Source organism: Channa argus, chromosome 21, assembly GCF_033026475.1.
Source record: "Channa argus isolate prfri chromosome 21, Channa argus male v1.0, whole genome shotgun sequence".
Taxonomy (NCBI): Eukaryota; Metazoa; Chordata; class Actinopteri; order Anabantiformes; family Channidae; genus Channa; species Channa argus.
This window is the reverse complement of record NC_090217.1, coordinates 7687470-7704450: the sequence shown is the minus strand read 5'-3', so window position 1 is coordinate 7704450 and position 16981 is coordinate 7687470. Positions and strand designations below refer to the sequence as shown.

General features: G+C 41.7%; 2 protein-coding genes across 2 annotated transcripts in view; one reads left to right on the top strand and one right to left on the bottom strand.

Annotated features, from left to right (window-relative positions):
• The window catches only part of snd1 (staphylococcal nuclease and tudor domain containing 1), a 159618-nt gene that overhangs the window by 64293 nt on the left and 78344 nt on the right, over positions 1–16981 (top strand). The window lies entirely within an intron of this gene.
• Positions 8763–13954, bottom strand: lrrc4.1 (leucine rich repeat containing 4.1). Its single transcript, XM_067489516.1, has 2 exons — positions 12578–13954; positions 8763–12452 (listed from the first exon to the last, which is right to left on the bottom strand). Exon 2 carries the CDS (start codon positions 12179–12181, stop codon positions 9317–9319), a length of 2865 nt encoding a protein of 954 aa, XP_067345617.1. The 5' UTR covers positions 12182–12452; positions 12578–13954; the 3' UTR covers positions 8763–9316.

Here is a 16981-nt window from a genome sequence, read left to right as displayed (position 1 = left end):
ATTTTAAGCAAGCACTTTCAGTGGCATCATTTATTTCAGATCCATTAAAACTTGTGGCTGGGATCAGTGCCTGGACCTCCCAGCCTCATAAAAAATGGCCTTTGAACTGATTTCTCATCATTTTTTGCTTTAAAAATAAAAATTCAACTGGGGGCAAAAAAACTTCTACCTACAGTGGAGAAAGGCTCGACTTGCCCACTGCAAACGGATATGCTATTGATTTGTTTTGCATCTTTAAAGATCCATGCTGACCCAACTGTGCATGCACACGCTCACACACATAACAATTTGCTGCAGAGGCTGAATAATTTTGCCATCACATGAAAACTGTACCAACTGCTGGATGCTTCATGCATTTTGTCAGAGCTTTCATCTCAATGTTGCTTTCATGTGCTATTCTGTGCTTTGCATGCACGTTTTATCAGCAGGTCTTTGACATTAGCACACTGCTTGTCATCTTGAAGTCTGCATCAAGGTAAATGTGTGAGCCTACTATACAACATAACAAATGCTGAGCTCTTCACAAAGTGTTAGATAGGAACTGATCTATTGCAACTTTTCAGTTCCCCTCTTTCTCTCCCATCACCATTACTTTGTTCCTTTTCTCTGCCCTTGGTCTCTCTTTTCACTCTGTATCCCTGCTCCATCTAGCACCAGTGTTCTCTGACATGGTAAATCAGGATGTCTTAGATAATATGTTGCCCTCAATCCCTTATTTACGTACCGATGACTGTTTCTTTCCCTTCTTTAATGGCTTGAGCAATGCAGGAGGCCATTTTATAACCCCACTTCCACCCCGTGCAATCACCAAAATGTCTACACCCAGATACTTTCATTGTCATCCTTGAAAAAGATAAAAATCCCAAACATCTCTCTAACCCCCAAACTTGCCCTACTTGTTTTATGGAGCATCAGTCTCTTGCTTTGCAAGAAATGTTTTCCTCGTGTTTGTACCTTTCCCAGGTGTGTACATGCAGCATAAAAGCAAAGACTTTCTTTTTGGCACACTGTGTATGCCTTTTTCTAGTTTTTTATGGACTCTGCATTTGCATGGGAACATTCAATACTGTTGTGGAAACTACGAAAACAGTCTGGAGAATAACATCGATGCATGTTTAATAGTGGAGTGTGTCTATGAGAACATACATGTAAATGTCTGAATAGCTGGTGAACACTCAGAAAGTGAAGGTGTTAAACTTCAATCATTACAGTCTACTGAATATACTAAAGTATATATTTACTGCTTTTTCATCGTCTGGGTGTTAATGTTTGATTAGTACCAAAGAAAATTGAAAAGTTTTCATGTTGTCAAAGTTTAGTTTAGTATCTCTGACTCATTTAATATATAAGCTGCAACAAAGCCTAGATGAAAGTAAAACTGATATTTGCAGAAGAACATATACAGACTTTTGCTGAGTGTCATAATTTTTCGTGGTCAGCATAGTTTTACATTCTGTGGTCAGTGAGAGCTACCTCTGGAACTGCAGAGCTTGTATTTACATGAGTCAGAATTGCTCAGAATCACAATTTTATTAAAGTACACTTAAAAATGGCAATGAATGCATATGTATGCCTGTTTATATTCATGCTGTTCAGTGTTTTTTTTTTTTTCTGTTTGTGAGTGAATAGGGGCCAAACCTGAACACAATATCTTTAGTAATGCTGCATCTCTTTCTCTTCAGGCTGTAAATCTCAACAAAAGCAGTGAAATTAATGGCCAATGGGGGGGTTCTTTTTTTTTTTTTTTTATTTCTTTTTTTTTACTATGTCTATGTGCAGGGTTTTCTGTGTTTTTCTTAGTCTTAGTCCCCTGGTTTGATGTTCTCAGTAGACATAATTTACTACACACACACACACACACACACACACACACACACACACACACACACACACACACACACACACCCCTCTGCCTCAACTTCTGGACTTGACCATAAAAATAAAGCTTCGCCGTCATTGGCTAAGACAACACAGGGATGTTTTTCACCTAGCAAAAGGGCAGTAAACTCTGTCGCACAGGGAGTAACACACTTGAGTGGTCCTCCACTTGGCAAAAACAGCTCACACAACCTACCTGCCATTCAGTGTTGGCTGTAGAAGCCAAATCACTGAGAAGTTGACCACAATAAATATCCAATAAAATCTGTTAGCATTCACCTCTTTAACACTACATTCTTGGCTTATTTTCCAACACTATACTATGAGGGAAAAATTTTCTTCTGTCTGTGTTGACCTCAGTAACAAGATATCCCACCACCATCTGGTCATGGAGTATGGCTATTTTTGTTGGTTTTCACACGGTCAAAATCAGAGAGCAAATATCAACTTGCAGTTGCAGTCAGCGATTTCACCACCTTTACCTTCTTGTTTCTTGATATTTCATAGTAAAATATTATATATATATATATATGGAAATAAACTATATATACAATGTGCAGAACACGTTCCACTGTGGTAACCACTGATGGAACAACCCAAAAGCTGTTTGATATACAATATATTCTCAGTTTAGAGTAGTATATTCTAACTAGCCTAACAATTATTAGTTTTTATCTATCTAGCTTAATTTGCAGGCACTTTTAATGTGCATAGTAGTGGGCCGTGTTCAGCATTGATTCTTTTTCCTGTTTAGTTCCTCTGCTTGACATTCAGACCAAACGGTTCTGTGGCCTTGACTCATGTTGACTCATAAGGCAGCAAGCTTCTAGGCCTGCTTAGAATAGCCTCCTCTCTGCCCCACTAGCACACTGGTTGCCCTCACACAAAAAACAAGGCATGTGCACTGTGCTGTGCACTGTTTTAAATCGATATTGACTGTTTAGATCAGCTACAGTGTCTCTTACAAATGGAATTATCAAACAGAAAAAGCTAATGGGCTAGAAACATGTTTTTATCTATTTTATCTAGCTATTTCTGTCATACAAGCACTTGTATCATGGCCTTATCTTTCTTCATCATGCACCACCTGCATGAGTGGAACCAATGTCCTAGGAAATTTTATACAATTTAAAATGTATATTTTATACAATTTTATTCATCTTTAAACTGAGTGAAGCTAAATCATTTAAAAAAACAGAAATGTTTGACACATTTTATAATGACGAGCAACAACAAAAGTCAGTGCACCGCACATTAGTGACATTGCATTTTTTTCATATTGTTTTTGTATACATTTCTTATTTTGGTTGCTGCAACAACGTTTTAGCTTATGTTCAGTACTGTATTGATTGAGGTCTCACAATCTAGTTTCTTACATGCTCAGGTTGTCCATTTACACAAGGTGCCATTTTGCAATAGACAACCCAAGGCAAAACTGGAAAGGTATTTTTCATGTAGTCAGTCTATCCTTTACGTCTTATTCAATTGTGAATAAATAAAGTTAAGTGAAAGTTAGAAAACTTTTTTCCCATCAACATAACATTTAATGTACATTGCAATTAGTACAATTTCTCATCAGAAGTTGTAGTAAAATAATGGAAATGTTATCACTGCAAAGGCTTGTATTTACCTTGCTAAACTCTTTGGTAATATACTTTAGTATGTACAATCATGTGTCTGATCTTTAAAAAAGACTGTCAACACTTAGTGCTTGATAAGTGGCATGAGGTGTGTTAAATTGGGTTTGCACTTTAAATTGGCAAATGGGTAGATCTCCAAGGGCAGCGTTAAGCAGTTTGCTGAAAGCAACAAAAATAATGGTACCAGGCTTTCTAAAAATCTTCATGAAGCTACCAAAAAAGCATTTAGGGATACTAGCACCAACTGTGAAGACCATAATCCAGAAATGGAGAAACTAAGACTCTTCCAAGAAGCGGAAGACCAAGGAAAATAACTGAGATAATAGAAAACTTATAAGAACTATTTAAGCTATGTAAGAATCTAAAACAAAGTCCTAAGAAGCAACTGGAATGAGTCCACATATCCCAAGTGACGTTTAATCTGCACAGGCCTGGAGAGAAAAGCATGCAGGAAGCCATTTCTTACATCTAGACATTGCAGCATTTATTGGATTATGCTAAGGAGCATGTGAACAAAGCTAATTATTTTGGAACAAAATCTCAGTCCAGAGTTGATTTACTTGGTCATAATATGTACAGCTATGTGTGGCAAGAAAAAATGCTGCCAATAGGGAGAGGAACACCAATTCCCACAGTCAAACATTGAAGGGGCTTGCTGATGGTTTGGGTGTGTATATAGTTCTGTGTAAGTGGAAGGAGGAACAAATGGAGGTCAATTTCAGAATTTTTTTTAAGCAAAACCATCAATCAGAAAGCTAAAAATTAAGAGGCAGTGGATCCTTAAAGTAGACAATGACCCAAAGCACAAAGACAAGCAAACTTATCTCAGAAATGTTTTAAAAATAATAGGGTAAATGTTTGACTTAAGCTTCCCAGTCTCCCGACTTGTAAATTATTAAAAACCTGTAGACAGGTGTGAAGAATGCTGTACATGGCAGACAACCAAGCTATCTGGTAGACTTGGAGTAGGAACTGTATGTCATGAAGATTGAGTACAAATTACACCTGAAAAGATACAAACGCTGCACAGAGGTTACCCAAAGAAATTTTTTAAGTTTCTGATTTGTAATAGCTGAATATGCATTAAAAATCACGTTCACTGGAAGAAAACATTATTTATTTTCCTTTTTTTCCATGTTAAAGCAAAGGGTGCAACGTTTTGCGCTTTTGCACTTTAACTTGAAAGTAATAGTTTTTAAAGTTGTAAAAGGGGCTGTAGTCAGTCTTTTTGTACACTAATATTCTTTTGTAGTCTAATCAACAGGTTGTTTGCCAAGTAATCATTAAAAAACAGCATAAGCACTTTGTTTGCTTTATTACACAGCGTTTAGAGCGTGTATAATTTATCCTCCCTGACAGAAGTTGAAAATATTTTAAAATGAAACATTTATTTTTATTTTTATTGCTGTTCTGACACATGGCTTGGTTGGTAAGTGGTTGTCACAGTCGATATTTAAAGGAATAACATTTTATTATACGACAATCTTCTGCACCTCGGCACAGTAATTTACAATGATAAAAAAAAATCTAATTAAAATCAAAATAATATGACTTTACAATGTCATGGAAGCCCATTTCTTACATTGCGGATCCATTTTTGCTGTTGGTTAAAGAGCTTTGACTTGTTAAATGCATTGCCCTCTTGATCACACTGAAAACATGCCAATGTGCATGGTTGCACTGAAGCAGTTACTGTCCCTGCAGTTCCATTTGCACTGACCTCTTGATCCTCTCATCCTCTCTGCCTTCCTCTCCTTTCCTCAAGTACCCCCAGTGGTCCAGTCCATTACTGGTATCAGCACTTCTTATCTGCTGCACTATGCTGTGGTAACATCGTACTCTATCCACCACATCACCACACCCCTTTGTGGTGCAGTCCAGGCCATTCACCAATCATGCACAAGCCATGATGGCCAGACTATATATCCCACATTCCATCTGTAGCTGGCACTCTTGCATCACATTCTCTCTGGTTACTCATTTTCTGAAGTGCCTTTGCATTTTCTTTTTCTTGTTGCTTTGTTCTACCCCTTTTTTGGTATCATTTTAATATAATATAATGTTTACATCATCATTTACTTCATTTTACTTTTACGGTTTTTACATCTTCATTCATGCTTCCGACTTATCCTGTTGCCACATTCTCTTTTGATTCCCTTTTGCTTCTTCACTGTTTCTCATATTTCACTTTTGGTCTCCTAGAAACCCAGGCTCTTTTCATCATAAATCTGATTCCTGGTTTAACCCTGCTTTGTATTATGACCAAATTTCTCACTTTTGCTTGCTTCTTAAGAACTTCTCGCTAGCAATCTGACATGTTTCTATTACCTCATACATTTTCTTCTTTACATCTCAATTTCTTTACCACTTTTTCTCTCTCCTCCAACTTCAATGTCTCATCCTATCTTTTTTCCCCCTCTTTTCATCCCTCTTGCTTTATCTTTCAAATGACATCATGACTTCTAATAGGAAAAAACCTGACCTGGAGGAGGAAGGGATGGATGGATGAAGTGTTTCCTTAAGAGACAGACCTTTCCCTGCCTGGCCAGCTGATTGGCTGATTGATGACCCTTTAGATATGTTGACTGATTAGTATAACAGAACCTTTCACAAGAAAGCATAGCACAGCACAGCACAGCACAGCACAGCACAGCACAGCACAGCACAGCACACCACACCTCACCACATAACACAACAATATGCTGTAGCATAAGCCCCAATCCTACTAAACCATATTGAGTCATAGGAAGTGCTATACAGTACAGTACAGCACAGCTTATGATAGAATGCCATAATACAGCTTAATGCTTGATACAGTGCTTACATTTGTTTATACAACTGTTCACAAGTTCTCTGACCCATTTACATTATCCATTTACAGGCAAAACAAGGATACGTAGCATACTTGTGTTGAGAGTGTTGTTTACATTAGAAGCCACTGGGAAATCCCTGTCTGTTATCAAAGCAATTGTAAGCCAAACCAGGAGTAGGAGACAAAGGCATGCTGTCTGAGGTATGAGCCACTGGAATGACTATTGGTCAGCATTGCATTCAACAGTCACATTAAATGTGAATTTACATGAGTCATCTATTTCTCTCAATTTTGTGATGATTCTAACATATCCCTTCTCCACCTTTTGGCTCTGCTGTGCTGTGGAGAATCTTAATTGCTTAATGTAGCTCAGCACTATTCATAAACCATAGGTGGCAGACACATACTGTACATTGACAAATACATATAGACCTGCATGACGTGTCTGTGAGGCCTTTTCTTGCACCTGGAAAAGGGGCTTTAATATTTAAAATGCAGATTGAGCCATTAACAGACGGAGGATAGAGTAAACTTTAGCTAATTTGACGATGTGTGATTTTTGTGACGGTTGACTGCAGCAGGTTATTTGTACTGCAATGTGAAGACTGGTAGAAAACATGAATGTAGTTGTGACCACTTAGTATTTACCCCAAACTATATCCAGGCCTAAATAAAGCTGTTTATGGTGATTCTCAGTGAATGCACAATTTCTTCGGCCTTTTGCTGTGTTTTTTTTTTTTTTTTTTTGTTGTTGTTGTTTAGCTACATGACTCTTATCCCTAAAATTGCACTCAGAGTGCAGTCTGCTGCTTCCAAATGTTTTTTTTTTTTTCAGGAAGGAATATTTTTATGGTTTCCGTTTTCATGTAGTTAAATTAAATATCTCTCTTATGTATTTCCCCTCTTTGCATATCCGTTCTTTTTTTAAACACTAAAAGTAGCCTGCCATACTTTGCTGGGATCATCATAGCAATCCAGGCTTCATAGGTTTGCACAGTGGACACCTAAATTATACATTTACAACATATGCCAACTTGACAACATTGACATGATTCACAATATATTATCTAAAACGGCTACAAGCAGTTGTCCTATTCAAATATTTCATGCTGTATCTCATTCAGTTTTCTCTATTTGTTTGTCACTTCATCATTTCTGTGAGCCCTCACCCTCACAAACACACATCACTCTCCTCTCACACAGCCTGTCAGGTTAGGCGGATCACAATCTCAGCTAACTGCTGCAATCTTTGTGATGAGCCTTGTCAGCCTCTTATTCTTCTTTCAGTATGATCACCCTTGTTGCTACAGAAGAGACAAGCCCTTATATCGCTGCTGTAGCCCTTGCAGTTACTCTCACCATCCAGCTTATGTAAACGGGCGTTGTCAACTACACTGCAAGTCCAAAGCTTGGCTTGCTCGTGCCAGCCAGACACTTTGGATGTTGAAACATCTTGCATCTTCTTACGTTACAGTAGTTAGTAAACGGTGAGTTTACTTGGGGAATATTGGCCACATGGCTTTCAATCATTTAAATTCTTTGGCAGTATTGGGAACAGAGCTGCTGGGTCTGAGGTGGTTTCCAAAAACAAACTGGCTCACCTGTCTAATCCACGCCTGTGAACCACTGTGCATTTTGTAATGTCCTTTTTTGTTAAAAAGCAAGACCGTCGTGAGACAGGTTGGTTTTACCCTACTGATGATGTGTTGTTGCAATAGTAATTCTATTATAATTGAGATGGGTGATATTGTCACAAAGGAAAAATGCCTAGTTAACAGTGAGACCCAAATGAATTTGTCACCATAAAACGCTCCTGTACTGAATAACGACGGCACAACAGCTGGCAATTCAATGAAAAGTGACATGAGAATCTTTTTGTTTGTTTTTTGGCAAAGTACAGCCTCTCCCCAGCATTTCACATTATCACCCTTAACTTATTAGATTAGATGGGTGATTAACATATCTCTTTGTAATGTAGAAAAGAGACCAAGTAACACAGTCATATTGCATCATTGCAAATCACTATGTAATAAATATTTATATTGACATTAGATGTTATATCGCCAATTTGCTTTTTTTCTTTATCTATTATCTTTTAAAATATTGACACACTTGTAGAACTTTAGAACTTGGACTAATTACATGCTTTTGTTCAGCCACTGTTTGGCAAAGTGCTATTTACTTGTGGTACAAAGGGAAAACTGAATTGGAGCTTTTATTTTGTGTAAATAACGAAATAATAAGGGGTTTTGAGAGATTTATAGAAAGCACCATCCACATCGGCACTGTGATTCATTCTGCCTGAGTCATTTAGCACATGTAGGGTTAAAGTATAGCTGCAGCATCTTACTGCAGTGTCTAAAGCATTTGGCTGATCGTTACTGTATACGCCAGGAGAAGAGAAGACGGGGAAAAAAACCTCTCTCTAATACTTTCTTTTTTTCTTCCAAAAATCCTTTTTATTGCATTTATAACATTTGGCACAGTACAAATTCTTGGTGCTTTTACAAGATAAACCTGTAAAGATCAACACTGATCTCTTTCGGTTTTTGTTAAAGAAAGTCTTCTCTATATAAATATTTTCTTATCACTGCATTCTCTGTAGCATGGTGAAAAAAATCACACAGAATGCCCCTTTTAAAACAAGACTACCCTCATTTGTCAAAGTCAAGACAGTATCTTAAACAACTCATTGTTTTAAATAGAAGTTACAAGTTAGAAAATAGTTTCAATTTCTTTTTAATATACGTTTCTCTATCACCAGCCCATGGTAGTTTCAATTTGTCCATATACTGTATATATATTTATTTATAAGCATGTACAACAAGAAATCATCAGTCTTTTTAAGTCTGCACGCTGTACAAAAAAGTAGTTCCTGTCCTCTTTTCATTGTGCATTCTATTGCATGACTTTATGAGGGAAGGATGAAAGGAGGTGTGGGGGCGAGGGACCTAGGGAAAGGAATGGGAGCCTTCTTGTGGGCCTGTTATATCTGAGTCTCCTGTACCTTCTCCTTGGCGTGAGTTTTTATGACAAAGGGCTCAGCCATTGCTGTGATGGTGCTGGGCAAGGTTCGAGGCAAAGAATTACCAACATTGTTGTCTGTCCATTTAGCCCCATGCCCAGTTGGTTTATAGGTGTTGTATTTGGGCTTTAGGGTGCTATAGTCCATTTTATGGGGGCTGTAGTCCACTTTGTGTGGACTGTAGTCAAGTTGGGGTCTCTGTGTGTGTGGACTAAAGTCAGACTTGAAGGCGCTGTAATCTGCTTTGTGGGGGCTGAAGTCCGTCTTTAAGGCGCTGTAATCTGTTGGAGGCTTATAGGGGGTGTATGGATCCTTGGGTTTGTAGGTAAGGTCGGTTTTAGACCGCTGGATGTTGTAATCTGTTCTCAGTTTAGGCTGAGTGCTATAGTCAGGTTTAAATGGGCTGTAATCCGGTTTAGGCCTTGGGTGTGTGCCGAAGTCTGGCTTGAACGGACTGTATTCAGCCTTAGGTTTAGGCTGGGTGTTGTAGTCCGATTTTAATGGGCTGTAGTCATGTTTAGGTTTCGGTTGGGTATTATAATCTCGTTTGAATGGACTGAAGTCAGTTTTTTGCCTAGGATGAGTACCGTAATCAGGTTTGAAAGGGCTGTAGTCTGTTTTCACTTTGGGGTGTGTGCCATAGTCTGATTTGAAGGGGCTGTACTCTACTTTAGGTTTGTGAGTGCTGTAGTCCTGTCTAAATGGGCTGTAGTCAGGCTTTGGTCTATGAAGGCTGAAATCTGGTGTAGACTTGTGAGTGCTGTAATCTGGGATGGATTTGTGGCTACTAAAGTCCATATTTGGCTTATATGTGGTATACTCAGCCTTTGGCTTATGAAGGGTGAAATCAGGCTGGGCTTTATATTCAGCCTTGGGTTTGTGAAAGCTGTAATCAGTCTTGTGACTGATGAAGTCCAGTTTGTGTATGCTGTTGTGGTCCCGGATTTCAGGCAACGTGAGCGCAGTCTCTTGGGCTGCCGACGCTGGTGGTGGAAGGTCCTCCTCATCCACCTGGATAATTTCCACAGTGCGGGCAGCTGCCACTGTACTCCTCTGCTGATGGCGCTTTCTCAATTTGTAGAAAGCGATGAGCATCACAGCAGCCAGCAGTGTCACTGCCACAAAGCAACCTATTATAATCTTGGTGGTCTTCATCACTTCATCCAAGCTTGGGCCAGACTTGCCTGGCTTGCCAGTGGCACCTTGAAGTCCTGGCACCACAGATGGCTTAACCGCACCTGGTGCGCTGTCAGTGCTTTGCAGTAGCACAGTTGGTGTGGAGATAAACACTGGCTGAAAGACGGAAGGGGAGGCAGTTGTAGTTGTTGTCCCTAGGCCTATGCCTCCTCCTCCAGCGACCCCAGCCCCGACAGCAGCAGCTGTGGTTGTAGTGGTTTTAGGTTTGGGCATCTCAGTGGTTGACCCCAAGACCTCTACAGTCACTGTAGTAAAATAACTCAAGTTGGATGTATTAAGCTCAGCTGCACTCACATTGAGGTAGGCTGAGGCATTTGAGTTTCCAGCTGCATTGGACACCATGCATGTGTAAGTGCCTGTGTCTGCTGCCAGGACATTTGAGAAATTAAGGGTGCCATCATTGAGGACTGATATTCTTGGGTGACTAGAAGCATGTGTCAAGATAGTTCCATTGGGTAGGAGCCAGCGCACTGAAGACATTGGGGCTGTGCGGCAACGAAGATCAGCCACTCGTCCTGCAGAAATGTTAAAGTCCCGTGGTGCATCAGCAATAAATGGTGCAGAACACTGAACTGCTGCACCCTCACCTCGTTCTACTTCAACCAACTGTCGACCTTTCATGCTGGCCGGTGAGTGACAGCGTCCACAACAAGTTGAGTTAGTAGGGATGTACTCTCTAAGCCAGCGTGCCAACCAAACAGCCTCACAGCCACAGTTCCAAGGGTTGTGGTGGAGGTGGAGCTCCACCAGGTACCTGAGCGGGGAGAACAGATCGTGTGGCACAATGCTAAGATTATTGTGGGCGAGGTTAAGCTCAACCAATGAAGATAGGTCATCAAAAGCATTGCGCTCTATCACTGTGATTTGAGAGTTCATCATCCATAGCTTTTTCAGTGAGCGCAGGCCTTTGAAGGAGCCTGGCTTTATTTCAGGAAAGTGATTTTCAGAGATCTCCAGCTCCTCTAGTCCCTTGAGGGGACTCAGGTTTGGCAAATCACCTCTTACATTGCACATGCCCAGGTTGAGGTACTTGAGGTTTTGTAGGCCCTCAAAAGCTCCTTCTGAGATGTACTCCAGTTTCCTTAACTCTCCCAGGTCCAGTCGCATAAGGGAGGGCACCCGGTTGAAGGCATACGAGGGGATACTCTCAATGGGATTGTTCCTCAGCCACAGTTCTCTTAATTTAGACAGGTACTCAAAGGCCCCACTGGGCACCACAGTCAGCCTGTTGTCAAACAGCTCCAGTGTGTTGAGGTTGGTGAGTCCATTAAACGCGCCCACCTCAATCTGGCGTATGGCATTTCGCCCAAGCTGGAGCACCTCAAGGTGGTGCAGGTGGCGGAAGGAGTCCGCCTGCACCGCCTCAATGGCATTTTCCATGAGATTGAGGTGCCGCGTGTTGGCTGGAATACCAGGGGGCACGCGAGTGAGGCCACGTCGGGTGCACACCACCTTCCCCTGCTGAGTACTGCAGGAACACTGCGGTGGACAGCCCTGGGGTCCTTGGGATACCGCCGCCCCCGCCAAGGCCACGGAGGCACTGCTCCACGCTCGCGCCATCAGAAAGAGTACACAGAGCAGGGCGGCTTTCCTGGCACGATGCACAGCTACCCGCCCCAGGAGACTCATGATGTGGCACGTTCATAATTCAGCATCATCTGGGGGGAGGATGGGGTGTTTGGGTGTTTCGGGGACAGGGGAGTAGCTGGTTGGCTGGTGGTAGTGTTAAGGGGACTGGAGTAAAGAGGTTAAGGAAACTGAAGAGGACAAGGGGAAAAACATTGGGGTGCTTGATAAGGGGCAAGAGGATTTGACCTATTCTCAGTTAACCAATGCTTCTATTTCCATGAACTGTGGTCAGGGGCAGAAGGACAGGGGAGGATCAAGCGGACTGGCTTTTCTGAAACGTGTGTATGAGAAGGACATGATTGTTATCTAAGCAAGCGAAAACTGTATTACAAGACAGAAGGGACGGTATAGTGTTAAAAATTTATACAAAGATGGTTTGAAACACTAGACACCTACCTCGAGGTATTATTACAGGTCCTTGATCTGAGATATATATCTTCCCTCCTTTTTTGTAATTAGAAAGAGCTGTGGTATTCAGATCAGATGTATGTATATCCAAGAGCAGCAAAGAACGGCTTTTTATATTTGCTCTGTCAAAACAAGCATCAATGCCAAAGAGCTTAAACAAGATGAGCCTTTTTGTAAATCCACACATCCAAAGAGAAAGATTTGAAGGCCCTTTGTAAGAGTTTTCCCTTTTCTTGTTGATTGGGAAAAAAAAAATGTAGATAGGAATCCAGTCAGGCTCCCAAAGCAGTAGTGCTCCCTTGCTCTCTTCTTGCTGTCGGCTCCTCTTCTCCTGCTTGTCCTTGGAATCCGACAGTTGATCCCCCAGCTAGACACCTTACCCAGGTCTCCATAGCATAGGTGACCCTACAAACACACATGCACAAATATTTGTGCACCAAATACCCAAAAACAAAATGATGAGGTATGTGGTGGTTGGATTGAAGAACGCTGAATCAAAATTCCACAGTCCTTTTCAGTGTTCTTTGTCTTTTGTTTGTAAAGGTTAGGAGGGAAGCTTTAAAAGTCCAGAAACGCCCCCCCCCCCCAAAAAAAAATAAAAATAAAAATAAAACACCGACCCCCTCCTCTCTTTATTCCTCTGTTCACTTTTTAGTGGTCAATCACTTGGTCGGTTGGAGAGACTTACAGCTGTTCTAGCTCTCTCGTTCTTTTTCCTTTTCTCCCCCTCAAAGTGGCGTTGTGTCCACTTGATTTTTTTTTTCTTTTTCTCCTCCAATAGTGCTCAGCAGGGGTTTAAAAGGCTACGCGACACACTGCCTTCTTTAGCTCCTTTCTCCTCTTAACTAGCCACACGCTCCAGCCTCGGCAGTCACAGTGGCAGCAGCAGCGAATGCTAACACACACACATCATCCCTGCGAAGCACACAGCAGCAGTAGCGAGCACACACAGCAGCAGCTGCAGCCTGCCTCCCATGCACTTCCCAATAATCCGTCAATTTCTTCAGAGGGGGAGTGAGGTGGGGGATGGAATGGGGTGCTGGGAGGAGTGGGGGTGTTGTAGCTGGGTTGATCAAGGTGGGTTAAAGGAAGGAGGGGTGGTGCGCAGTTTCTCCTTCCTCTCTGGCTTTTTTCTTTCTCTTCTTGTTTTCCAATTCTTTTTTCTCCTCTCCTCGTGGTGATCAAAACCCCCTCACTAATGCAGCATCCAAGTGGGGAGAGGAACAAGACGGGGAAGGCAAGCGCTAGGTGAGCACACGGCTTACAGGCGTGACGTTAACAGTAGCGTCGATGTGAAAAGGATCCGTTGTAGCAGCAAAAGAGAGAGCGTGTGCTGGCTTGGATCTGTCTCTTACACTCTCTCTCTTGCTCTCACTCTGCTGCGCGCTCTCTCGCTCTCTCGCTCTCTCTCTCTCTCTCTCTCTCTCGCTCTCTCTCTCTCTCTCTCTCTCTCTCTCTCTCTCTCTCTCTCTCTCTCTCTCTCACACACTCTCTCTCGCACTCCTTCCCTCCTGCTCTCTCTGCAGTGTCCTGAGGTAGTTGGGTGAGCTCAAAGCACTCAGACCTTTTTAGAGATCTACCTCTTCAAAAACCAGTTTGCTTCTGGTGTCCTCTGCTTTTTTTTTTAATGGTTATTCTCTTGTTCTATGGCTTTATGTGGGTTAGAGGAATAGACAGACTGTTCCAACAAAAGGAGATGGACAGTGGCATCACCACAGCAACCAGATTTTAACCCTCTCCTCTCCAGCAATAATCCTGGCATTCCAGCGAGCCTGGCAGAGCTTTCCAGCATTGCTTTGGTGACAAAGGATGACAGATGAGACAGTGTTTCTCTCACTCTCTTGCTTCCTCCTTCTTTCTGTTTTCTGCTCGCTTTATGTTTGATTTATTTATTTTTTTTAACTTCATCTTCTTTTGCTATCTCACGCTTTTTCTTTTGTCCTTTAGGAGAAAATAGAGGAACAAGAATGGACTGTTGACGCATCCCACTCGGAGCAGTGCTTTGGCTCGATGCAGTGTATTTTGTGCATTAACCCCCCCCACACACGCACGCGCACACACACACACACCCTTCACCTCCTTGTTGTTTTTTCCTCTCTGCTCACTCTGTCTGTTACTGTGTCGCTCCACTATATCTCCAGCTTCCCGTTGCTCTATTGACCTACAAGCTTACATTTGCATCCTTTTTTTAAACTTTTTAATTGTGTATTTCAACAGATTCAATTTTGACTCCTTGTTTAAAAAAAAAAAAAAAAAAGAGTAAGATTTAAGACGTCCATCTTGACCTTACTCTGGGATTGGAATAGGCCATAAGAATTTAGATGTAAAAACTGACCATATTTGAAGAAGAGATGTATAAAGAGATATGAGACATCAGAGAATTGTTATGCATTTTTTCTATTCCCCCACCATCATATATGCCTCTGCAGGTAGTTAGAGCACTTTAAAAAGGCAGGCCTTAACCCTCAATTTGAGCACAAACTGTCGCTCCAGGAAGCACACAGCCATAAAGGTCACGTTAAGGAAGGCGAGCACGAGAAAACAAGACATGCTTTACCTTTCTGCTGCAGGAGCAAAGGAAAAACAAATGCACCCCACTGTCCCATCACCCTTCTTTCTCCACTTATTTGTACAAGCCTCATGTCCATTAAACTTGAAAGCAGTGTGGGTAATTGATGGTTGGTAAAGCTAGCTGCGACAGTGCTGCTAGGTCTGTGTACGTTTGAGTCTGAGCTTGAGAGTAAGCGTGTGAAAGAGAGAGTGGAGAGGGAAGAGAAAAAGCACGGCAGCTAGAAAAGGTCACACACCCGTAGCGCAGTACGTTATTCCCACTGGCACAAAAAGTATAGAGCAAACTCCTATACTATAAACACACACACTTTTTCTTTGACTTGACTGCAGATGAAGAAGAATGGGCTTCAATGAAGCACATGTAACAATGAGGTGGCAGCCACCAGACTATAGGGTGGGATTTCCTGAAGTAAGAAAGAACCGCTATTTCCTTTCCTTTCCGGAGGGATTCCCTAGCACCGTGCCCATGTGGAGGGTTATACCCAAAGTGTGCTGCGCTGCTGCATCCTTCTTGCAGTGTTTTCTGAGCAAGTATAACCTTGACATAATGCAAGCATATTTTCAACAGGCAAACCAAAACAGGTTATCACACAAATGCAGATATGCTGCTCAAAATAGTAACATATTGGTATCTTGTTAGTTAAGCCAACTGCAAATGCAAGCTTGTGGTTGTCAGTGTGATTATTGATTATGACAAAATCCAATGTAATATACTGAGCATACTGCCACTGCTAGCTTTGCTTGTGTGTAAGACAATGTCTTTGCACTCTTCTATGGGTGAGGTGTGCCACCAGTTGATAAGCAAGTGACCCAGAATTAGTTTGGGATGTGTTCCACTCAGCATGGTACGTCCCAGACTACAATCTAACCAAAATGATTGACAACACTGAACGGTCACATAACTAGTGTTGCAAGAGCAGTTCTCTTGTCTTGCCTATATTCCTGCCTGTGTCTCTTTTTCCTCTCTTTTCTGTTTCCACTCTATTTTTGTTTCAGTGAAAATTTCCCATATTTAAGTATTTAAAGCATCCTTGGTCATAGTCTTCCAATAACCCCCTGACCAACACTAGAGCACCTGTACAAATGTATAATTATGGCGATAGTTTTTCAGGGTCTTGTATATGTGAATAGATTTGTGTTCAGCTCACAGGTCTTTCCTATAGTTAAACACTTCTCCAACCTAATGGCCTTTTTGCAGGGGTAACCGGAATTCCAGGTCAAAATTAATTCGATGGTTCATGCCAATGCTGTAAGTTACAAACCTGGCAAAGTCAGTTTAGGCTCTCTGAAGGTTTTGGATTTGCCAGGATAATGCCCAGGCCAAACATTTCTCCTTTATGGTCACGGTCTAAAATACCTCCTCATCTTCTGGACTCACTGACTTGATGAGCAGTTATGCTGGACCTGTCACTGTCATGCCATCACCATGCTCCTGCTTTATGACCCCTGACCTCCTCCTTCACACAAGGCTCTATAAAGCCAACCCCTGTACCAGGCCAGCATGGCACTGGGTGCAGTTTGGGGGTTTCGCACGACCTACTTTGAAGCAACTTGTCAGCCAACATGTTCAAGGGGTATATGCAAACAGTAGAACTGATCCCCTAGGGTGGCTGCCAGCAAATCTGGGCTGTGTCCAGTTACATGTAGGTCAGCAGCCTGTGTCTGTTTGTATGTGTGTATGTGTCAGTAGTCCTGTTTGAAAGAGTGGCCTGCAGTATAGTATAGCAGCAATGGCAATTAGAAGAATGTACAGTTGAATAATAAATGTAATGATAAGGCCATTGCCTCTACCGTTGCCAAGATCAAGAATTACCGGTACAT